Raw genomic sequence first — 26,546 nt, forward strand, 5'->3', positions numbered from 1 at the left:
TGTATCGTGTGGTAGAGGGAAAGGTGAGTATGGTACGTGTATGCAGTACAGGATATATGTGTTTTATTTTTAAGGGGGGGTGGTGAGGTTTTAATGAAATGAGAATGTTTCATTAAAGAAAGTCTCTCTCTCTCGTCATACTAACGAGTAGTAGCAGGGATAATTAGTTTGTGGGTTTGTTTTGAAAGCGATTAGCTAAATCCAGGAGAGCAAACCTGTGGGGCCAAAGTAGTAATGCAACCATGACAACCCTATAATACTGGCAGCAGTTAAAAGACCAGTGGACTTTTCAATTCAGCCTCTTGTTCAAACAGATCATGTTCCTTCCTCACTGTTACCTGAGTTAGCAGAGTAGCGTAGGCCCACTAGAGAAGTCATTAGTTCAGGCTGAGGGACCTTTGGTTTGAATTACCTTTTGGTGGGAAACAGAAGTTTTCTAGAGAGTATCTTGTCAAATGAAATGATGCTCGACTGCCGCAAATTAAACTGAGGCAGAGTGTCATTTCTGTTTGATTTAACCCGCTGTTTGTGAGGCAGCCATATTGTAAACAGCCAGCCAGATCCCCAAATGAAATCCTCGCTTGAGCCCAGTTTTGAGATTACAAGCTCTCACAGGGACTTTGATTGCCGCTCCCAAAGATTGATGTGATGCATGACAACTGTGGTTTTGTGTTTATCTGTTGGGATGAAAAAGGAGGCTGGAGTGCTACAGATGAGTGACAGAGATGTGGACGGCACCATGCCTCTTCTGCTGTTGCCTGCCCATAGAGAGCACAGCAGTAAAATGTAACAAGGGCACCTCCGATCCACTTACCCCCCTCCTCTCAATCCCAGATGCACTAAGCCCTCTTATCAGTTATTTCTCTCCATCCCTCCCTCTCTCTCTTTCCCTCACTTCAGGTCTTGTTGTATTTTCCTCTCATTTTGTATGACTCTAGCACAGCCCAATCTCCATGTGAAGCCCTGTGCTTAGCCCACTACATGCCCTTTATTGGGCGTAGAACGCTGTAATTGTGTTGGTGGGTAATTGCCACCCACTCACAATTGTAAGTTTGTTGTGATGCCAATGGACACTAGAGCTAGCAGGAGTGGGCAGCAGAAGAACAGGGTAAGAAACATACCCAAATGATCTAAACAGTGCAGGGCATGGAGTGAACATAGCTAAACAGAACATTACAGCTGAAAGAAATGAGGAATGGAAGCATCTTAGACATAGCCTAACCTACCTTTGCCAAAAGAAGGGCCCCTTTTAGATCTATAGAATTGAAATGTCCAGGTACTGCAGCTGTACTGTTCTCATTCTGTGGTGTTTACAAGTTTATCCGAGTCCCTTTCGGGTGGCACAATTTCTCTGTAAACAAGTTGGATATGTAATATGCATCAATTAGTCAAAGTGTAGTTTGTCCACACTGCCAGTTTTTAATGAGTAATTTAGCACTGTGGAATGGCTATCTCAGGGATTTCCAGTTAATACAGCCAGAAATGAAAGCCTCAGATGGCAATGCATTATCAAAGCACAGTCTGCCGAGTGCATTTAGTGATGTTTCACGCTACGACGTGCTCGAGAAAGCCACACAGCCCCACACTCTGGACCCCTTCCTCAGAATACGCACACACACCCCAAAGCTACCCATAGAGTCACCACACTCTTGTTAGCAGTTGGTTATTCTTCAATAACATAAACTCCAAAGCAAATCAGCGGGAGAAAAATAGATGTATTTGAGAAGGACAAATCATAGATGTTATGCTGGGAGGTAATGTTCAGTCTCCCCTGTCCTCAGCTTTTCTCCACAGAACAAAGGAACAGGATGTCATTTATAACCCCCCACCCTAGCCTGGGGTTGACCAATCAGAAGTCCTTGCAGTACAACTGGGCCAGTGGCCAAATAACATGTATCCTGCTCCAGACTCAATATACAGACCAATGAAAACGTGTCACCGTAGCTCTGAGTCCAGGGTTAACATTCCACAGATTCTGAACTGAAAACCAACTATTTACATTGACAATTCCCTATTGATCGTTAATTCTAGTACTCTTGTCCTCTCATCCTCTGCGTTGTGTATTTATCTTCAAAATATTCTGATACTCTCATTGGACCACGTAGCCACAGGTAGAACAATGAGAGATATTTCACCGGATGTATAAATGTGAAGCATCCGGTTGGTGTTTCCATTCACTACCAAATATGGTAGTAAAAGGAATACCAGTGGCCAGCAGTGGGAGAAGATGGATTTTGGCTGACATTCTGATAATTTACTCATCAGTGAAACATTTGATCTCAGAGTTTTCTGTTCCCAAAACTACAATCTGTTATAAACAGAATTGCTAAGTTTTGTAGACTTCACCCTTTGCCAAAGTCTCCACAAATGGCGTTGTTGTTCAGGAGTGCAAAGGTGAATTGAGCACTTCAAAGTAGGCATTCCCCAACATAAATATGCAAATTAATGCTAGAATGCTCATGCTTAGCTCTGCCCACCTTGCATGTTCTGCCCACTATGGCAAATGTTCCCATTTGAAATGATAGGCTGTGGTCTATCTTGGTTTAGTTATACAAATATTTGACGTAGGCCTTTACACTAGTACCCATATACGGGTTGAAAATGGCAGATTTGGGCACCGATAAATGCGTAAATTGGAATACAGTGGCTGCACAGTAACATGCTATACACTGCTAATTGTCAGAGCTCTGGTCTTGCGCTTCACAGCGTATTGGTTTTGACTGACAGCCGTTCTGAATTTGAGCACTTCACACGACAAGAAGTTGGCCCACCCCTCCTGCTAATTGGGTAATTTTTGCTAATGTTTTGTTGTCTGAGTGAGGCAAAGGCTGTAAATGAAGAGTACTCAATGCATTTTAAAAGATGAGACGTTGAGGATTGCAACAACTACAGCTTTGATGCCGTACAAGCAAGCCGAACATCTATGAGTCCAAATGTGCACTTCACATCTGCATAGCATGATACCCATGTCATATACCGTGTCAACGTTTATGAACACTGTTTGATGTACAGTTACAAGATGACATGGCGTCATAGGCTCATTCTGTTCAGAACAACCCAGGGTATGTTTGTCTATTGTGAAGAAAATTGTCCGCAGCACACGCACGTGAATGCACTCATGACTCCTCTCTATGCACACCAAAATTACGATATGTTAACTTGAATTACATTGTGAAAGTCTAACACTTTACGGAACTGGTATTTTACAACTTACCTAATAATGTTGGCAATAGAACAAGCTTTCAAATGATGCCCACCTGACCCAGATTGTAATTTATAAATTACGTGATGGTGAGAAGGCAGGGTTGTGTTCAAAACAACTACAAATTTGTTTCTCTAGTTCCTCAACGGCACAGATAGGAGAGCTCAGAAAGGCACCTTATAGTTGAAGACACTTATTTGAATCATAAAAGTGCATTGAAATTACGTAGGTGCACACTTGGAGTCATCAGTTAGTCCTCTCACTCAAACACTTGTACTTATTTTGTCTTATGTTGCACCTTCCCCACATTTTCCAGGAATATTCTTATCATGTTACTGAATGTATCCAGAGTATTTTCAGATTTCGTTATCAAAAAATGCAGCGAAAAGTACAGTAAATGTAAAATGCATATAAAATCAACAGTGTAATGTCTTGTGTTAGATTAACTGTTGTGTCCTCACCTTTGGTTTAATAATTTCCCCATAATCTTCATGGTTATGCATATGCTTTTCATATTTCTTCTGTAAGAAACATTTCAATTTAGCCCGACCCACACAGGCCAATTCCCACAAGTGTAAAGGATTAACCTGATCACATTCAATTAATTACAGTTTGAGGTTAACAAATCAAGGCTCCTTTCAAAACAACATAGAAAAAAAGTGAAACACATGAATTCAGCCAGGCTCATGTGCTCCAAACTTCCAAGCCTTTTTTTATTTTTGTATTGAAGATTTTTCATCTTGAGAAATAATCAAAGGGTTTTCACTCCTTCATAGTTCAATCTTCACCGTCCATTTGTCTCCAAGGAGTTGTAGAGTACCATTATCCACCAATCCCCAAACAAGACATTAACCAATCAGCAGGCCAAAATCCATAGATAAACTTCAGATGGTCTTCTTTAAATAAATCTTGTTTCATGAATTGCACCTCGGTATAATGAATTGTGATTGGTCGCTCGCCTCACCATTACCGAGCCTCATGTTCGCTGCATAAAAAGACAGACATTACACAGAGTAATGAGACAGACATAAACCCTTTTTCCCTAAAAATATTAACACACTAGAACTAATGATCTATAAGAAATAACGGTGACAAATGCACTGGAAAACCGTTTGAATAGACATTAAGCGAACTAGAGCACATTTTATAAATTCACTCGGAAGAGATGGTTTTAACTCCATTCTAATGTCGACTTTATGGAAAACCTTATCAAGCGAGTTAAGGGTTATACGAATTGTTGGGTCTTGAGCGCTGCGTGAGTGGACATTTTAAATGGAACTCCCTTGTGTGCTTCTGTTATGGGGGAAAGTCCACAATGAAGTTGACATTAAATGTGGAGAATGATACAGTTGTGTCTGTTGGCCATCAAGCAGCCTATTAATTTCTATGCCATTGTAGGCTACTGTAGCCTACCATTTGACACAATAAATATGTTGAAATTACGATATCACTGGAGTCATTGCAAATCCATTTGGCCACTTGTATAGCCTACCTGGAGCTGGCAAACGGATTTAATAAATAGCCTATTTAGCCAGTTTATTGCTGTTGTAGCCTTGTGTTATTATGCCATTTTTGAAGGCCATATTTTGTTAATTCAATTGGAAGTTATCAATTGTGATCATGGTCACAGATCTATCGCAATTGCCGATCAGCTTTTGTTGAAATGCATCAGATTGATGGTAACAGATTATGCTACAGGTAAAAAAAAGTGTTTTTAAATGGCTGTTGTTGACAAGTATATTCAGATCATATCCATATTTTGAATATTTGATACAGTGATTGAAACTATGACCCCCATTCTCAGTAGCCTATTCCAGCATTAGCCTATATCTATTGGGCAACACAAGCACTTTCTTACCTCAAAATCGCCTCGTTGAATAAATCAATTTGAACTAAGCAAGCTGCTAAATCGTTCATTTGACATTTTTCCTAGGCTACTGTAAACTGTCTGAAATTAGATGTAGGCCTATCATGGGCCTACATCTAGATAAGAAAACCGTGACAAAGTTTAACTACAATCATAAACCCAGATTTTATTCAGTAGCCTAGGCTTAGCTATTTGCATTATCCATTTTTTAAACCCAACGGTTTGTACTCAACATCTGGCACAATTGCCCGAAAATAACATTTGTTTTTTAAGTTTGTCCAAGTGTTTCTTGCCTAGAGATTTCATGACCCTCTGTCCAACTTTCATCACTCAAACTCGCCTGTCAGTTTTATCCATAGTTATGCACATACGAAAAAGGGATTTATTTACAATCGATAGCAGTCAAACAAGTTAAATTGACATCCATTGATGGAAATGATCTGGTAAATTTAATCCAGGAAAATTATATTTTCTCTTGAGACAAGCAAATTCATTTGTTACGTCACGTTAGCTCGCAATAATCATTATTTTGATTGAAAACCGAATTTTGCTTCTTACGTCGCTACAAGTTACGTTGACATTTTCTTCTTAATTCGCTCGATAATGTAATGAAATAAGGGTTATAGAGAGCACTGAAATGCTAGAATCTGTGAGGGGTGGTTTCCATAGCTACTGCTCATTGTCTTGAAAAGTATAGGCATATTTCTATGAATAACCGCCAGTGCCACATATAGTGCTCTATTTTCAGCTGGCGTTAAGGTGGGTCCATGCCCATCATGAAACAACAGATGAGAACCTCTGTGAATACCGGCAAACCTCGTATTTAGAAGTTATTTTCCTGTAATAATTGTTTGTTTTCCGTTTCATGTTTTTAAAACCCAAGCCCTCCGTAGGCTTACCATAGGACTACTATAACGAAGGCTGGTTCGTTATAGTAGCAATGCGCATTTTTTTTATCTTGACGATTTTATGATATCATTACCTTGTATTTATTTGTTAATGGGAAAAAAATACGATTTGTTTTATTAAAACCAAACTGTCCTGGTTTTATGGTGAGGACGTCCGTGTCGTGCATTGCAAAGCAACTTCTGGAGAAGTGTGAATGCGATTTGTAAGATGATTCCAATATGTATATAAAAAATTATATTTGGGAGCAGTATAAGGGGGAGTGGACATTCTCCCTTTCTCTTTATATTGGATCTTTGTCCAGCGACTGAAAAGTTTAGATGTGCGTAAAACCCTCCATAGTCTGCGTTGTTTTAATATTATTTGCCCACTGCAATTATGGTGCCTGTAAGTGTATATAGCCTACTTAAAACAAGTTGTTTTGGATAGAATATGATTTGAATTATTCACTCTTTTCAGTTTATTTAATCTGGCTTATTGACAACATTTGGCATGTCCATGCTCAGCCATAATAAAATGTACAGTAGGCCTAGCCCCTACATCAGTGTGAATGCTATTGTAATGAATACTCAGGGAGAAAAAAGTGTAGATACACACGCAGAGCGCGGCAGGTGTTTATCTCGCCTTCCCAGAAGGCAGGAATCGTGGTCACAGGCAGGCAATGGTCATACACAGGTAGGCAAACAGGCAGGTGAATCAAAACTAGGACGGAAGGCTATAACTGGTTCTCACAAACGAGCTAGGAAAAGGATTAGTAGAGTAGAGTCAAAACGAACAATACCTCACAAAGGCACAAGCAGAATGAACTGAACTACACAAGGAGCTGATGAGACCAGGTGAGTAACTAACACAGGTGAAATCAATGAACAAAAATGAAAGACAGGGCTACGTTCAAGAATAGAAAGAAACAGGGCTACGTTCAAGAACACAAAGAAACAGGGCTACGTTCAAGAACACAAAGAAACAGGGCTACGTTCAAGAACACAAGGTTGACTAAGAAAAAAAACACAGAACCTTACAGCTATGTAGGTATTTCAACATTGAAGCCATGCAATTATTTACAACAATGTGGACTGCAAACAGGCTCAAGTTAATATATTTAGCAAAGATGGGATAGGTCTACATTTTGTTATTTTGTTTCTGTAAGCTGTTTAGCAGACTAACATTGGAATTTGAGTTTATTCCATGGCAATACATAAAAGACCGTAAATTCACAACTTGAAGCAACTACATATTTAGCCATGGAGGACGTTCGGATAGGCCAATGAGGGGCCAAGCCATCGACACACCCACAACTTGTTTATTCATCAAAACCCAGCCCTTTCACGCCAGTGCCAGCAACTGCGCCAATAATTGTACTTGTAAAAATAGCTCAAATATTTCTGACACCCCCCCCCGAATATATAGCATTACTGCCCAGTGCATAGATTGACCATTGTGTTAGATTTGTTAAAATATAGTCCCTAGTCTTTGATGCTGAATAGATACAGATTGTGTCAAAAGTGAGAGGATTAAATAAAAACCGCAAATACGGTCAAGAAATGGCGAGTGTGTTCAAATTCACCAACGCTGTAAGAGCAACACTGCAGTGCCAAGTTTTGGGTCAGTCACAGTAATGACTGAATCGGATAATCAAGTTGAGAGGGTTTCTCAAATTCAGCGCAAGCTAATAAATCTGTCAGCTCAATTTAATTTGAGTTAATTTCATCTTCATCTTTGTATCAAAGTATCTGCTGTTTCTCTGCCCCTGTACTACTGGTCTTCACACACACTCATATCTGAGGCTCCCTGGACTACCAGTTAATGAGGAATGTTTGATCCATTATTAATGGTTTCTCCCCTGGTTGCCCTGGCTCGCTTGCAAACTACAGGGTCTCTACAGCAGTGAGGGTCATAGGTCAGTCTGGAGGCTTGTGGGTAAATGGTACATTTCAGGTCATGACAGAGCTGTTGGGTATAGGTTAGGTTTTACAGTGACCCCTCATTGTAGCACAGTGCAGGTTAACATTTTATAACATAACAGCATAGAAATACTGAGTAGTCGGACATAACCAAGGCCAAGTCCTGAAAATAACCCTTTTGCCTATATAGTGCATTACTATTGGCCAGATCCTTCAGGCAATATTCAATATAGGGAATGTAGTGCACTATATAGGGAATATGGTCCCATTTCAGACTTGCCAGAATTCTTCCATCACATGAAGATCACTCATGTAACAGGCATTTCTAAGTTCCAGACTTAAATAGACAATGAATCCCCATCATATAGTCCAAAGGCTCTTTTTATGTTCTCTCCCAATTGTGCTTGGAGCTGATAGCATGTTAAAAGCCTGGCCCTTCTCTGTAATTTGGAGAGGCAACAGAGTCATTAGGGAAAAGAACGTCATTATCCGAAAGGGAGATTTTGATGACTCAAGAGGCTCTCTTCTCTTGAGTGCTGGGCCTGAGCTGAAGCGGACCTCTGGGACTGGAATTAGAGGACCAAAACTGTCTCAAACATCTCTGAAGATGTCTGGTCAGATTCACACTGTAATCACCAAAATAGTAGACCAAGCTTGTATGGCACCCTATTCCCTTTGTAGTGCACTACTTTTATTTTGTAAGTAGTGCACTACATAGGGAATAGGGTGCCATTTAAGATATCATTCCTACATAAGGCTGAATCCTGGAGATGCATTTTTTTTTTAAATCCATTGATACTACAAACATTGTGTCTGATAGTGTTTTTGTAGCAGGAGTCACTTTTTTTCTGTGACAAAAAAGATACATGAGGATAATTTTATAACACTCCCTCAAAAATCCTTCACATCATCTCCTACACATGCCTCATCACAACCACATGAATCTTGTATTAATTCTTTACAACAGTGATGTTTTTTTTTCTGAGACATTTTGAGTCATGATTTATGTTATAAATGTCATATTTAATATATTTTGTACATACTGACTTAACATCAATAAATATTGGGGGTTGAATTCACAAAAAGTAAGCAACGGTACAGACTCTCATTTTCAAGGGTTGCAATAACATTTGTTGAATACTCAATTGAATTTCCACCAAAATCAAATATTGATTTGACATTGTCCGGTTTTTCCCAGTTGGTTGGCTTGCGTCTTGGAAAACTATAAAACTGAAAGCCCACAACAACAAAAGTGATATATTCATTTTCCACTGGAAAAAAACACATCAGTCCGCTTCCCACTGTGGTTCAGTCACAAGACACAGGAAGTAGGATCCTCTTGAGCCACAAGAGCTCCCACAGGAACATGATGTTCCCAACACACTACTGAATGAAGCCACTTCACCACTTCATGCCCCCCCCATCTCCTCTCCAAACACTCCAGGTGCACTACAGAGAAGGCTTTTAGTGTGCTATCAGCTCACAATATAAAGGCTGTGTCGGAAATGGTAACCTGTTCCCTAATAGTGCACTACTTTTGACCAGAGTCCACAGGGCTCTGTTCAAAACCAGTACACTATATAGGGAATAGTGTTCCGTTTCGGGCACAGCCACAGTATGAAAGAACCCCAGCTGCTATTGTCAAAAGAGAGTGTGCTTTGTGTGGTCAAAACCACTTTTGCCAGTGTCTCACAGACAATGATGAGATAAGGTTGAACAAATGGGGTATGGTTTTGGTCTGTGATGTGTTTGGGGAACCGTGGGTAGATGGGGTAGATTGGTCTGTGTCCTGCTGCTGGCAATGCATTTGTTTTACCAGTGTGGTTTGTTCTCTCAATCCCACTGTTACCTGGAGTGCCCTTGAGCTGATGAATACATGCATGCATGCATGCATGCATGCACGCACGCATGCACGCACGCACGCACGCACATAGTGTATGTTAATACACATGCATTAATTCACAAACATACACACATGCGAACATCCACACATACACAGGTGCTGGTTTCATCACAGAGACAGTGTTTGAAAAGACATCAATTCAACATTTATTTTTACACTGCCTTGTCCTCAAACTCAACACCTACACACAACATTAGCTCAAGGTTTATTTGCCCGGATCCTTTGTGGTTTGCCCAGTCTCATATTATGACTTTTGGAGGGCCAGTCTTGGACAAGCCCCCCGTGCTTCTGAGAATGGAAGCAATTAATATGGTAGTCAGCAAATGAGGCACCCTGGCGATTTCCTAGCGCCTGTCTGGCTTAGCACAGAACCTCTGGCTCTCTGAATGAACTGAGACAACCCCAATTCTGGTTGTTTATGAATGCACCCCACCCCTCCATGCACTGTGACAATGAACAAGGCTTTGCCGGGTTGTAGAGAGTTTTTGTTGCCGAACAGTTGCCGATGCAAAGGGGGCTTTGATATAGTTTCCACAGCATGTGCAAAAATCACTGAAGCTGGAGACTCATATCTCCCTCACTAGCTTTAACCACCAGCTGTCAGAGCAGCTCACAGATCACTGCACCTGTACATAGCCCATCTGTAAATAGCCCATCCAACTACCTCATCCCAATACTGTATTTATTTCTTTATTTATCTTGCTCCTTTGCACCCCAGTATCTCTACTCGCACATTCATCTTCTGCACATCTATTCACTCCAGTGTTTAATTGATATATTGTAATTAATTCGCCACCATGGCCTATTTATTGCCTTACCTCCCTTATCTTACCTCATTTGCACACACTGTATATAGACTTTTTCTACTGTATTATTGACTGTATGTTTGTTTATTCCATGTGTAACTTTGTGTTGTTGTATGTGTCGAACTGCTTTGCTTTATCTTGGCCAGGTCGCAGTTGTAAATGAGAACTTGTTCTCAACTAGCCTACCTGGTTAAATAAAGGTGAAATAAATACAAAAAAAGAAAAAGAATGTGCAGAGAGGAGCGGAGCTTCTTGTTGGCCTGACCAATGAGGGGGTTCTTGCGGTCCGGCCTGGTGGTTCAGTCATACATCACGTTGGCATGGTGATTTGTTCACGTTTGCATGGTGATTTGTCTCCTGGAGACCGTGGGTGAACAGAGGGGATAAAAAGGAGGTGAATCTGTCCTTGTGAAAAGTTTGCGCTGGGATGGTCAAATCAAATGAAATTTTATTTGTCACATGCTTTGTAAACAACAAGTGTAGACTAACAAGTGTAGACTAACAGTGAAGTGCTTACTTACAGGCCCTTCCCAACAATGCAGAGAGAAAAAAAACCATGTGGAATAAATATACAATGAGTAATTATTCCTGTAAGTCGCTCTGGATAAGAGCGAGATACCAGTACCGAGTCGATGTGCAGGGGTACGAGGTAATGGAGGTAGATATGCACATACAGGTAGGGGTAAAGTGACTAGGCAACAGGATAGATAGACAGTAGCAGCATCGTATGTGATGAGTCAAAGATGGTGCATATATTAGATGTCGCCGTACTGTATTGCCGCTGTTTTCCGAGCTACGACCCAACTTTGCTATTTTGATTCTTTCGCCGTGTATTTTTACTTTATTTTCACAAAATGTATCCACTATCATTTCTTATACAGTGGGGCAAAAAAGTATTTAGTCAGCCACCAATTGTGCAAGTTCTCCCACTTAAAAAGATGAGAGAGGCCTGTAATTTTCATCATAGGTACACTTCAACTATGACAGACAAAATGAGAAAAAAAATCCAGAAAATCACATTGTAGGATTTTTAATTTATTTATTTGCAAATTACTTTACTACTCCGTGGCCGACGTGAATAAAACAATTGAAACGTGTTAACCCTCGCAGGGCTGCTGGCCCAGATGGCATCCCTAGCCACGTCCTCAGAGCATGCGCAGACCAGCTGGCTGGTGTATTTACAGACATATTCAATCGCTCCCTATCCCAGTCTTCTGTCCCCACATGCTTCAAGATGGCTACCATTGTTCCTGTACCCAAGAAGGCAAAGATAAATGAACTAAATGACTACCGCCCCGTAGCACTCGCTTCTGTCATCATGAAGTGCTTTGAGTGGCTAGTCAAGGATCATATCACCTCCACCTTACCAGCCACCCTAGACCCACTTCAGTTTGCATACCGCCCCAACAGGTCCACAGATGACGCAATCACCATCACACTGCACACTGCCCTATCCCATCTGGACAAAAAGAATACCTATGTAAGAATGCTGTTCATTGACTACAGTTCAGCATTCAACACCATAGTACCCTCCAAGCTCATCATCAAGCTGGAGGCCCTGGGTCTCAACCCCGCCCTGTGCAATTGGGTACTGGACTTTCAGACGGGCCGCCACTAGGTGATGAAGGTTGGAAACATCTCCACTTCGCCAATCCTCAACACTGGGGACCCACACAGGTGCGTGCTCAGCCCTCTCCTGTAATCCCTGTTCACCCACGACTGCGTGGCCATGCACGCCTCCAACTCAATCATCAAGTTTGCAGACGACACAACAGTAGTGGGCTTGATCACCAACAACGACGAGACAGCCTACAGGGAGGAGGTGGGGACACTCAGAGTGTGGTGTCAGGAAAATAACCTCTCACTCAAAGTCAACACAAAACAAAGGAGATGATCGTGGACTTCAGGAAACAGCAGAGGGAGCACCCCCCTATCCACATCGAAGGGACAGCAGTGGAGAAGGTGGAAAGTTTTAAGTTCCTCGGCAGACAAACTGAAATTGTCCACCCACACAGTGTGGTGAAGACGGCGCAACATTGCCTCTTCAACATCAGGAAGCTGAAGAAATGTGGCTTGTCACCCAAAACCCTGACAAACTTTTACAGGTGCACAATCGAGAGCATCCTGTCGGGCTGTATCACAGCCTGGTATGGCAACTGCACCGCCCTCAACTGCAGGGCTCTCCAGAGGGTTGTGCGGTCTGCAGAACGCATCACCGGGGGCAAACTACCTGCCCTCCATGACACCTACAGCACCAATTTCACAGGAAGGCCAAAATATCATCAAGGACAACAACCACCCAAGCCACTGCATGTTTACACCACTTTCACCCAGAAGGTGACGTCAGTGCAGGTGCATCAAAGCTGGAACCGAGATATTGAAAAACAGCTTCTATCTTAAAAGGCAGCAATCACTAACTATCACTTAACAGCAATCACTAACTCAGCTGCCTACATTGAGACTCAATCACTGGACAATTTAATAAATGGATCATTAGACACTTTAAGCAAACCCACTTTAATAATATTTACATATCTTACATTAGTCATATCACATGTATTTTATACCATCTACTGCACCTTGCCTATGCTGCTCAGCCGTATACTTATATGTACATATTCTCATTCACCCCTTTAGATGTGTGTGTATTAAATAGTTGTTGGGGAATTGTTAGATTACTAGTTAGATATTTATTTATTTAACCTTTATTTAACTTGGCAAGTCAGTTAAGAACAAATTCTTCTTTACAATGACAGCCTAGGAACAGTGGGTTAACTGCCTTGTTCAGGGGCAGAACAACAGATGTTTACCTTGTCAGCTCGGGGATTCGATCTAGTAACCTTTCGGTTACTGGCCCAACACTCTAACCACTAGGCTACCTGCCACCCCGACAATACTACTGCATTGTCGGAACTAAAAGCACAAGCATTTCGCTACACTCGCATTAACATCTGCTAACCATGTGTATGTGACCAATTTGTTTTGATTTGATTTGATATTGTACACATTCCACCTTAGGACAAGAAAAAAAACAAGCTGGCACTTACAGTTGAAGTCGGAAGTTTACATATACTTAGGTTGGAGTAATTAAAACTCGTTTTTCAACCACTCCACAAATTTCTTGTTAACCTCTATTGGGTAGGGGGCAGTATTTTCACATCCGGATGAAAAGCGTTTCAGGCGTACCCAATTTTTTTGGGTACGCCTCTTACTCAGGCCCAGAAGCTAGGATATGCATATAGTTGGTAGATGTGGATAGAAAACACTATAACGTTTCTAAAACTGTTAGAATTATGTCTGTGAGTATAACAGAATTGATATGGCAGGCGAAACCCCGAGGACAAATCACCCCCCCCCCCCAAATAAAATCATCCTACCTCTGTTTTCAATGGCTGTCACTTTTATTATAAGGCGAAATCCTCCCAGATTGCAGATTGCATTCCTAGAGCTTCCACTAGATGTCAACAGTCTTTAGAATGAGATTCATGCTGGTTTTTGGAAAAATTTGCCAGAAATTTTAGTTTTTCTAGGTGGCTCCTATTTTGTCTGTAGTGTTTCCAAGAGCGTGGAAGAGAGCGCATTCTTTGGTATTTTTCACCGGTAAAGACAATAACGATTCTCCGTCTTAAGTTTGATTGTTTATTTACGTATTAGGGTACGTAAGGTTTGATTATAAACGTTGTTTGACTTGTTTGGAAAAGTTTATTAGTAACGTTTGGGATTCATTTTGTATGCATTTTGATGGAGGGAAACTGGGTGGATTATTGACTGAAGTGCGAGAGCTAAACTGAGTTTTTATGGATATAAAGAAGGACATTATCGAACAAAAGGACCATTTGTGATGTATCTGGGACCTTTTCGAGTACCAACAGAAGAAGATCATCAAAGGTAAGGCATTTATTATATCACTATTTCTGACTTTCGTGTCGCACCTGCCTGGTTGAGAATTGTTTTTCATGGTTTTGTATGCGGGGCGCTGTCCTCAGATAATCGCATGGTGTGCTTTCGCCGTACAGCCTTTCTGAAAACTGACACAGCGGCTGGATTTACAAGAAGTTAAGCATTATTTTGATGTATTACACTTGTGATTTTATGAAAATTAAATATTTATAATTCTGTAGTTTGAATTTCACGCTCTGCAATTTCACCGGATGTTGGCCAGGTGGGACGCTACCATCCCACCTGCCCATAAGAAGATAACAAACTATAGTTTTGGCAAATCGGTTAGGACATCTACTTTGTGCATGACACAAGTCATTTTTCCAACAATTGTTTACAGGCAGAATATTTCACTTATAATTCACTGTATCACAATTCCAGTGGGTCAGAAGTTTACACACACTAAGTTGACTGTGCCTTTAAACAGCTTGGAAAATTCCAGAAAATTATGTCATGGCTTTAGAAGCTTCTGATAGGCTAATTGATGTAATTTGAGTCAATTGGAGGTGTACCTGTGGATGTATTTCAAGGCCTACCTTCAAACTCAGTGCCTCTTTGCTTAACATCATGGGGAAATCAAAAGAAATCAGTCAAGACCTCAGTTTTTTTCTTTTGACCTCCACAAGTCTGGTTCATCCTTGGGAGCAATTTCCAAACGCCTGAAGGTACCACGTTCATCTGTACAAACAATAGTACGCAAGTATAAACACCATGGGACCACGCAGCCCTCATACCGCTCAGGAAGGAGACGGGTTCTGTCTCCTAGAGATGAACGTACTTTGGTGCGAAAAGTGCAAATCAATCCCAGAACAACAGCAAAGGACCTTGTGAAGATGCTGGAGGAAACGGGTACAAATTTATCTATATCCACAGTAAAACGAGTCCTATTTCGACATAACCTGAAAGGCCGCTCAGCAAGGAAGAAGCCACTGCTCCAAAACCGCCATAAAAAAGCTAGACTACGGTTTGCAACTGCAAACCGATTGCAACTGATTGTACTTTTTGGAGAAATGTCCTCTGGTCTGATGAAACAAAAATACAACTGTTTGGCCATAATGACCATTGTTATGTTTGGAGGAAAAAGGGGGAGGCTTGCAAGCCGAAGAACACCATCCCAACCATGAAGCACGGGGGTGGCAGCATCATGTTGTGGGGGTGCTTTGCTGCAGGAGGGACTGGTGCACTTCACAAAATAGATGGCATTATGAGGTAGGAAAAATATCTGGATATATTGAAGCAACATCTCAAGACATCAGTCAGGAAGTTAAAGCTTGGTCACAAATTGGTCTTCCAAATGGACAATGACCCAAAGCATACTTCCAAAGTTTTGGCAAAATTGCTTAACCTCTCTTGGGCACGTGAGACGGTAACGTCCCACCTCTTCAACAGCCAGTGAAACTGCTGGGCGCCAAATTCAAATACAGAACTACTCATTATAAAAATTCAGAAAACAAAACATATTTTACATAGGTTTAAAGATTAATTTCTTGTGAATCCAACCACGGCGTTAGATTTTAAAAATGCTTTACGGCGAAAGCATACATTACGATTATGAGAACATAGCCCACAAGACAAATCATTACAAACAGTAGCCAGCCAGATAGAACAGTTACACAATTTAGAAATAGAGATAAAATTAATCCCTTACCTTTGATATTCATATGGTTGCACTCAGCAGACATTCATTTACTCAATAAATGTTCCTTTTGTTCGATAAAGTCTATATCCAAAAACCTCCGTTTTCTTCTCGCGTTTTCTTCAGTAATCCACAGGCTCAAACGCAGTCAAAACAGGAAGACAAAAAAATCCAAATTGTATCCATAAAGTTCATAGAAACATGTCAAACGATGTATATATTCAAACCTCAGGTTGTTTTTAGCCTAAATAATCAATACTATTTCAACCGGACAATAACGTCGTCAATATAGAATGTAAACAAGAAACGCACTCTCTCGGTTGTGCGCAAGAAAAAGCTCCGTGAAACTTTAGGGTCCACTCATTCAGACTGCTCTTACTTCCTCATTTTTCAGAATACAAGACTGAAACACTTTCTAAAGACTGTTGACATCTAGTGGAAGGCATAGAAACTGCAAGTTGAGTCCTAAGTCAAGGGATACTGTAATGGCATTGAATAGAAAACTACAAACCAAAGAAAAAACTACTTCCTGAATGGATTCTTCTCAGGTTTTTGCCTGCCAAATCAGTTCTGCTAAACTCAGACACTATTTTAACAGTTTTGGAAACTGTAGAGTGTTTTCTATCCAAATCTACCAGTTATATGCATATCATATCTTCTGGGCCCGAGAAACAGGCCGTTTAATTTGGGCATGCATTTCATCCAAAATTCCGAATGCTGCCCCCTACCCTAGAGAAGTTAAGGACAACAAAGTCAAGAATTTGGAGAGGTCCATCGCAAAGCCCTGACCTCAATTTTATATAAAATGTGTCGTCAGAACTAAAAAATAAATAAAAGCTGAAATAAATCATTCTCTCTACTATTATTCTGAAATTTCACATTCTTAAAATAAAGTGGTGATCCTAGCTGACCTAAGAGAGGGAATTTTTACTAGGATTAAATATCAGAAATTGTGAAAATTAAAGAGTTTAAAGGTATTTGGCTAAGGTATATGTAAACTTCTGAATTCAACTGTAACGATCTGTATGAGGCTATAAACAGGCAGGAAGACTTGAAACCGGAGGCTGATTTCCCCGTTTGCCGGCAAACTTTATTCCACGTCATTAAGACACGTGATGCCCAACTAAAATCAACAAGTCTTCTTTGCCACTAGGGGCAATAGAGTCCTAGACCACTGTTAATCTACCCGCAAGCATATAAAGTTCTCCCTGGGCGGCAGGTAACCTGGTGGGTAGGAGCATTGGGCCAGTAACCGAAAGGTTGCTGGATCGAATCTCAGAGCTGACAAGTTACAAATCTGTCATTCTGCCCCTGAGCAAGGCAGTTAACCCAATGTTCCCCGGGTGCCGATGACGTGGATGTCAATTAAGGCAGCCCCCCGCACCTCTCTGATTCAGAAGGGGTTGGGTTAATTGCGGAAGACACATTTCAGTTGAATGCATTCAGTTGTACAACTGACTAGGTATCCATCTTTCCCATTCGGCAAATCACATAATGACTCTGTACTCCTGCTTCCTGGTCACACGCAGAAGCTCAAACAAGAATCAGAAGTGACTCGCTCAGTTGAGAAATGGTCATCAGAACCAGATATTATGCTACAGGATTGCTTTGCTAGCGCTGATTGGAATATGTTCAGAGACTTTGCCGATAACATTAACGAGCTAACCACTTCCGTCACCGGCTTCATTAGGTTATCAAGGTGGTGCCGATAGACATGGCCACTCGGTTTCTAGCTTCTTAGCATCTTTGCAGTTTGATAATTTTTTTGTTATTACATACAGCCGGAAATACATTTTGGATATCAGAGTGGCGGAAACTCACCAGCATATCGACCAGAAATACGACAGCAGGTGCCCACTCACTTTTGGTCATGTAGTGTATCTGGCAGCTCTCACAAAATGAATACATGCTAATCCAGTTATAATTTTCAAAGATAAAGATACAAAAGTGGTAATTAGAAACAACAATGAGAATGAATGACCATTTTAAAAGTTTCTATGAAATTGTATACTAGCGTTCAAAAGTTCAGGGTGACATAGAAAGGTTCTTGTTTTTGAAAGCAAAGCACATTTTTTGTGCATTAAAACAACATCAAATTGATCAGAAATACAGTGTAGATATTGTTAACCTCTAATTCCTCCCAAACCCGGATCCGGGAGCACCCCCATCAGTAAAAAAGCTGACTAGCATAGCCTAGCATAGCGTCACAAGTAAATACTAGCATCTAAATATCATTAAATCACAAGTCCAAGACACCAGATGAAAGGTACACATCTTGTGAATCCAGCCATCATTTCTGATTTTTTAAATGTTTTACAGGGAAGACACAATATGTAAATCTATTAGCTAACCACGTTAGCAAAAGACACCACTTTTGTTACTCCACCATTTTTTTACTCCATCAGTAGCTATCACAAATTCGACCAAATAAAGATATAAATAGCCACTAACCAAGAAACAACTTCATCAGATGACAGTCTGATAACATATTTATTGTATAGCATATGTTTTGTTAGAAAAATTTGCATATTTCAGGTATAAATCATAGTTTACCATTGCAGCCACCATCACAACTCTCACCAAAGCAACTAGAATAACTACAGAGAGCAACGTGAATTACCTAAATACTCATCATAAAACATTTCTGAAAAATACACAGCGTACAGCAAATGAAAGACACAGATCTTGTGAATCCAGCCAATATTTCAGATTTTTTAAGTGTTTTACAGCGAAAACACAATATAGCATTATATTAGCTTACCACAATAGCAAACCACACAACAGCATTGATTCAAGCCAAAAATAGCGATAACGTATAACCCAGCAAAAGATATAAATTTTTTCACTGACCTGCTCAGAATTCTTCAGATGACAGTCCTATAACATCATATTACACAATGCATATAGAGTTTGTTCGAAAATGTGCATATTTAGCGGCACAAATCGTGGTTATACAATGAGAAAAGTAGCCAAGCTGCAAAGAAAATGTCAGGAGAAATCTTGGGAAAGGCACCTATTCTAATCGATAAGTAATCATAAACTTGACTAAAAAATACAGATTGGACAGCAAATGAAAGATAAATTAGTTCTTAATGCAATCGCTGTGTTCGATTTTTAAAATTAACGTTACTGCGCAATACAGCGTGCGCTAAAGCGAGACCGCACCGAAATTCATGGCGGAATTATTATTTGACATTTGTCAACATAAATACGAATTAACAGCATAAAGACTGCTTACTATTTGCTGAGCTTCCATCAGAATCTTGGGCAAGGTGTCCTTTCTCCAGAACAATCGTCTTTTGGTTGAAAGATGTCCTCTTCTCCTGTCGAAATAGCCGCTAACGTTAGCTATGTGCCGGAAAGGTGTCCAACTCCTGATAGCGCGTCACAAAGAAATCCCAGAAAATCGCAATAAACTGATATAAACTGCTATAAGTCGGTTTAAATTAACTACCTTATGATGTCTTTAACAACTATAACGAATAAAAACATGACCGGAGATATAGAACTGCTAAAACGAAAGCTTTGCAGGACGCCATTGTGATGTCCCTCTTGCGCCAGGCGCCCCGTTGAAAAGAACGGTACTTCCGTTCCACGGTCTTATATAGGGCCCCAGATGGTGCAATCCACTCCATTCAAATTCTCACCGCTTACTGACATCTAGAGGAAGGCGTATGCAGTGCATGTAGCCCCATAGCTTACATGGGGACTTATAAACTGACCCTAGAACAGGGACCTCGATTTCAGAAATCTCACTTCCTGACAGGAAATGTGCTGCAGAATGAGTTCTGTTTCACTCAGAGAAATAATTCAAACGGTTTTAGAAACTAGAGAGTGTTTTCTATCCAATAGTAATAATAATATGCATATTGTACGAGCAAGAATTGAGTACGAGGCAGTTTAATTTGGGAACGAAATTATTACAAAGTGCAAATAGCACCCCCTATTGCCAAGAGGTTTTAATGTTGTAAATGACTATTGTAGCTGGAAACGGCTGATTATTTATGTAATATCTACATAGGCGTACAGAGGCCCATTATCAGCAACCATCACTCCTGTGTTCCAATGGCACGTTGTGTTACATATCTGCCATTTCATAATCTGTAAACTTTTTTTCTTGCACTTTAAAAGATAAATATTTAGCCTATAGCCATACTATTTGGCTAATGAATGGCCTAATATTTAGCTTCTTACTTCGGCTACACATCACTAGCCTTTCTCTTCCAGCTGTTCCCGTGTACATGCTATATAGCTGGTGTAGTCAACCCTGGTCCTGGAGTGCTGCAGGCACTTTGTGTTTTTGATTTAACCAACCTGGAATACCAGGTGTGTTGAATTTAGGCAACCATTGAACTGATCAATTAGCTCAGTTGTTCAGGTGTGGTGCCTCACTGGAACATAATCCTGCAGTACCTGCAACACTCCAGTAACAGGGTTTCCTACCCCTGAGCTATAGGCTACGCAAGCCTCTCTGCAATAGGCCATTCCTCTTCTCGTGAAATCCCAGGAAAAGCTATAGGACATTTATTTATTTTTAATATTTACACTAGGCTTAATAGAAGCAGGCTTGCTCTTGTTAATTGATGAATGTAAAGCAGGCCTACAGCATAGAAAATGCATTTTGGGGAATGTTGAAGAGAGAAAGTGCATTGGTGTGATCACTTTTGGCCAATTATGATAACATTGTTGCACTGATGCATTGCAAATAGTTGCACAGGACAGACAGAGAGATGAGCACAGTGAAAAAGAAGACCCAAAGGAATTGTCAACCATTAGAAAAATGGAAATCACTTGCAAACCACTTGAGCAATGAGGCAATGACATGCTGTAATAGATGTGCAGGTTTAACAGTGTTTGTTTTTGAATCTCTACTTTTAAATACGAGTTACTATATTATTTTCATTGAGACTACATGTAGCCTACATTGAAGTGTTATTTGCAGTTGTCACTATGATAATGAACACACCCTGAAAGCATTGAATGGTCTGAACCAGTATCTGTACATTAGAGACTTCATGAATGGTCTTGTATTACCACCTTATAAATAGGCAGCAAGCAATATGCATTGATCAGTTGATTGACAGGTGTAGGGCTGCAGAACGATAAACTGTCAGTGTTCTCTAGTGTGGATGCTCACCAACGTTTTAGTTTTTGGCTTGTTGGATGGCCTTTAACTTTGACACAACACAACTAACGTTATTATCACAACAGAACTAGCCCACTAGTAGGTCTAACTAACGTTAGCGAACTTCAATGAAATAAATATTACATTACATTTATACACTTGTTTACTTTACTTTTTTTATACTCTATAAATTGACTCCTTCAAATAATTTAGTTTGCCACAGGCGCGCCGCAGTAGGGAAGTAAAGCAGAAGTTGAATCCATCACTTCCATTCTTTGGCTGTGCCCATAGCAATGTTTGAAAATGAGGTGGATAGAAGCTATGCTAACCGGGTCTCTCTTATTATCTCCATAGCGATGAAGGCGGACCGGAAGCATTTGAAGGCGGAGAAAGCAGATCTCGTCAACCAGATGCAGCAGCTCTATGCCACGCTAGAGAGCCGAGAGGAGCAGTTAAGGGACTTCATCCGCAACTACGAACAGCACAGAAAAGTATGACACGTCTCACACACACAGACATACAATGCTGGGCATGCAGCAAAAGGCTTGAGTAGTTAGCTGTAATTAATATAGAAAGTACACATCAATCGCACGCTTCACAGAAGTTGTGTAATGATTGTCATGAACTTATGTTATGGGATAAGTGATTGAATAGATGAATGAATGTGTGCTGATTCCTTACTCGATCTAACACTATTACTCTGGTCTTTTGCTCTCTCCCTTTCTCTTATCTGTCTCTCGCCTCTCTCTGCCCCTCTTTCTCCCCCTCCCTCTCTCTGCCCCTCTCCTCTTACTTTCTTCTCTCCCTCTCTTCCCTTGTCTCTCTGTCAGGAGAGTGAGGATGCAGTGAAGGCGCTGGCTAAGGAGAAGGACCTGTTGGAAAGGGAGAAGTGGAACCTGCGGCGGCAGACCAAGGAATCCACAGAGCATGCCGGCGCCCTGCGCTCCCAACTGGACCTGAAGGAGAACAGGATCAAGGAGCTGGAAGCAGAGTTGGCCATGGTGAGACACACACACCTACAGTGGTTCTTCCTTTAAAAGTGACGAGCTTATGCCGTGACCATTAGTGGTAGACGGTGGCATTCTGTCATTGCACCACACTATCACAAGGGGGAGTTAGAATGCTGATCTATCGGTAGTCTAAACTGTGGCACAAATTGACTATCTAATCGTAAATTAATGGAGGCGTTTTCAGTCTGAGTCTTCTCTGGCACTAGAGTCCTGCATCAGGCAACAACAACAAAAAACTGTTGGTGGTCTTGGAGTTAAGAGAGAACTTGGGTAAATACAAAGGGGGAATTTCACTTGACATGTGAATTGACGATTTTCGAAAAATAGGCACGGTGGGCTTTTGGTTTCTCTCCCTCTAAAAACAGAAATAAATCATTCTAAATAACAAACTGCCTTTATTTACAAATTAGTAAGAATGTCTCACCCCATGTTCAAGAATGGCTTTTTTCCCTTTATTCAGATTACAACCACTCACTTTCGGTTATTTTGAAATGAAATCATCTCCAACATATCGTTATTTTTTTAAACAAGCCATAGAAAGTTGGTTGCAATTTCAGTTTAATCCACCAGAAAAGATACAACAAATATTGTACTTAAACTCAAATATACTATTTGATGAAAAAAACTTTATCAATTGGAACCTTTATCAAAATAAGGAACTTGTCTGTCGGCCCTGCATTAAAGACCAACATTGATTAAAGACAATTGTGATAAATAAAAAAATATATACCAGTTTCATTTAAGGACCAAAAAATTGAAAGCTGTGCCATATAGATTACAAAATAGTTTGGAAGAGATTTTCGATGTACCGATTCCATGGCACATGGTTTATGAATTGACACGTAATTTTCTGTTTATTATAACCTACTGCAGGCCTAAAACCTATGGGTTTAATAACCTTCTGAATTAATGATTATATTGAAGATAGAAGTCTTCTCTTAATGAGTTCCGAGAGCCGATCTGTTATCCAACGATGATTATTATTATTATTAACCCTGCATTATAATTATATAAAAGCCCCTTAGATATAAATGTTGGAGATATTTTGTTTTTCACAAGCGTAGCAGGCTGTGAATTCTGCAAACAACATTTCCAGGATGGGCTATTAGCAGGACAATAGACTCTTCAACCTTTAAAAAAGATAGTCTCATAGCTCGGCTACTGTAGGTGTGGGAAAAAAATCCCCCCAACTTGCAATGTATTAAGAACTCTAAAGTTTTACATTTCTAACTCCAAACCTCATGCAACTTGCAAAATGTCGGATCAAGCATATACTGTACAGTATTTAAGCTTTCGTTAAAAAAATTATGATAAAAATACTCTTTCAAAATGAAGATGTTTATTTCATCTATCAGCAGGACAATAGGGAGTAAATATCACTGAATGACAGAGCATGGGACTTTAATTGGAAATATTAGGATATTTTGCTCTTCACTTAGTAGCTTAGGCCTACTCTCGACAGGTCCCGTTGTACAGCGCCATATTTTCCTAACTGAAACCAGTACTGAATTCGCTTTAGCCGTGATTGTAAAATTTATCAGCTGATGCATTGGTCCAGAGTCATGTGGTATTGGTGGAGAGTCAGGCGGAGAATGACGAGTTGAAGAGGGTGAGGCACAAGATGGAGTCGCATGCCAGGCACACCTGTGAGCTCTGGAACTCAACCTCCTGTTTGTCGACTCTGCAAACAACGTTTTCTTGATGGGCTATAAGCCATCCACCCATGATGTACTATCAGCAGGACAATAGACTCTTGCCGAGTTTAGGGACTTTAAATGTACAGTATCAATGGATGTTTGCAAGACATGTCACTTCTCCTATATATTTTCCATAGCCCACCAAATGCACTGTTTTCTAACCACATCTGGATGGATCCATAACAAATTACTATGGGAATAAATATCAATGAATGACAGAGCATGGGGACTGGTCTTTATAAATAAATCAGATTTTTATGTGGAAATGTAAGGATTATTTTGCTCTTCACTCGCAGTCACTTAGTAGCCTAGGCATACTCCCGACCGGTCACGTTGTACAACGCCATATTTCCCTAACTGAATCCCTTAATTAAATCGCTTTAGCCGTGATTGTAAAATGAATCAAAGCTCCCTTTGTTATTCAGTTGTATAACTAAAATGCTTGACTGTATTTAAAGACATGGATAACTTGTATGCTGTGTGATGACATGCACAAATGAATGAGTGATTGATTGATGTACTGTATATTTAAGTAGGCCTTTATGCCAATAAGTAAGTTACGCTAAAACAGCTACAGTAACAAATGCATTTTCATTTTCTTGGAATAGAAACTCATTGTATAGTGCCATATTTTCCAAACGGAAACCCTTAGGCCTTCAGTACATCAGCTACAGTAAGAAATGCATTTCTGTTAGAAAAACCATAATAATCATCAAATTAATTAAGCTACATTTCTAAAAATCTATCCAATATAGTCTGTTCTATTCAAGGCTCCATTTGACTCTGTGGCCTACAGCTCCATATCGTTTCAATAACTTAGCTTCTCAAAGATGCCCTCTGGTGGGCAAACTAGTACTAACTACCATTAATGGCAACAATGGCTGACACTTAATAACTTCCATAGAATTTTGTGGCAGCCCGCAAACACTGTTGCAGTACGACGCAACTTTTAAAGGAAGAACCACTGTACATACATACACATGCACACACAAAAGCACACAGATACAGAAGTGCACACACACACACACTTGTTCGAGCCTGGTCAGCAATCCAGGGTAAGTGGAAACCCAGAGGTTTGTTGCATCTGTGTTGCTGGATCATTACACTTCTTCTACACAACGTGAAGAGCAGACCCTTTCAATGTGTGTGTGTGCCCTCCCTGTCTCCCCCCTCAGATAAGTAACTGTGTGACACAGAAAATGGAATACCGGGTGTTTGATCGCCCCGTCGACAGGCAGCCCTCCCCTAGGGTCATGGCGGTAAGATCGGTCCCCCTGCTCGCCCCTCTTTGTGACACCCTCTCTCTCTCTCGAAGCGTGCCCCCATCCCCCTGATCTTCTCTCCTGTGTGAAATTCTTTCAGGGAGTCTTGTTTGCACCGGACCTGGGTTCAAATAGTATTGGAAATCCTCCAAATGCTATCGCTGTGCTTGATTGAGCTTGCCTGGCGCAACGGAAACCAATCTACCAACCCGTCCATCTGGCACTCCAGGCACGCTCGAGCAATTGAATACTATTTGAACCCAGGTCTGGTATTCACGTGTATAACTAAGCTCCTGGTTGATGCCAATGGCTGTATAATCTCCTAAAGGCATGATTTGAACGTGCTCAATCTGATTGACCCCTGTCTTGGTTTCATGTAACTTCTGACTGGAAGGATCATCTGGTGTGATTGTTAAAAAACGGCATTAATTAATTCACTAACAGAGTTCCCCATGTTTGACCAGGTAGATGGTTAGCACTCTGTCCTGCATGTCTAAGGATTGTGAATGGGTGATTAAGGTGGCGTTGTTGGTAATCATGGTGACGAGGATGATGATGGTGTGACGATGATCGTGATGATATGGGTGATGATTATGGTGGTGTTAGTGAAGATGATGGTGATAATTGTGGCGAAAATCATGATAATGTTCTTCGTAGCTTGCTGCATGGCATGACAGTATTGTGAAGACATCTTTCCTATTTCACTGTACAGTACAACAATGTGAACCTTTACCCATCGTGCACACCCTTGAACACACTTTTCTAATAAGCGGATAAGAGCACAAACACCTGAAAATATACACACACACTTCCTAACTCTCACACTCCCTCCCATTGTTCTGCCAGAAGATGATGTGCGACACTGTGGCAGAGACCCGTGGAGCAGATGCAGACATTAAACTAATAAACTTACAGTATCAGTCAAAAGTTTTAGAACACCTACTCAAAGGTTTTTCTTATTTTTACTATTATTCTACACTGTAGAATAATAGTGAAAAAATCTAAATATATTTTATATTTGAGGTTCTTCAATGTAGCCACCCTTTGCCTTGATGACAGCTTTGCACACTCTTGGAGTTCTCCCTTGAGTATCTCCCTTGATCCTAGGTCCTGGCAGAGTTGTGCAGACTCAGGACAACTGAGCTTAATAGATAATCCTTTCTACTGCAGTTTTTTTTAAAGATATAACGTTAGCCATGGAGAACTGAAAATATGTTACTACTGCTCTCAATAACATTGCTGCCCTGAGGCGTTATCGACAAAGGTCAGTGGGAAAAAGTTGTAATGGACTA

At 40.6% G+C, this 26,546-nt stretch overlaps 1 protein-coding gene across 2 annotated transcripts in view; it reads left to right on the plus strand.

Moving 5' to 3' along the window:
• Positions 1 to 26,546, plus strand: part of LOC120060968 (kazrin-like) — a 244,800-nt gene that overhangs the window by 212,084 nt on the left and 6,170 nt on the right. Inside the window, exons 3-5 of one of the 2 annotated variants that reach the window (XM_039010423.1) lie at positions 21,640 to 21,776; positions 22,116 to 22,286; positions 25,168 to 25,251. In XM_039010423.1, coding sequence (XP_038866351.1) covers positions 21,640 to 21,776; positions 22,116 to 22,286; positions 25,168 to 25,251 — 392 coding nt within the window. The remainder of the gene's footprint in view (positions 1 to 21,639; positions 21,777 to 22,115; positions 22,287 to 25,167; positions 25,252 to 26,546) is intronic. The other variant, XM_039010422.1, reaches the window with a different exon arrangement.

The sequence above is a fragment of the Salvelinus namaycush genome, chromosome 16 (genome assembly GCF_016432855.1).
Source record: "Salvelinus namaycush isolate Seneca chromosome 16, SaNama_1.0, whole genome shotgun sequence".
NCBI lineage: Eukaryota > Metazoa > Chordata > Actinopteri > Salmoniformes > Salmonidae > Salvelinus > Salvelinus namaycush.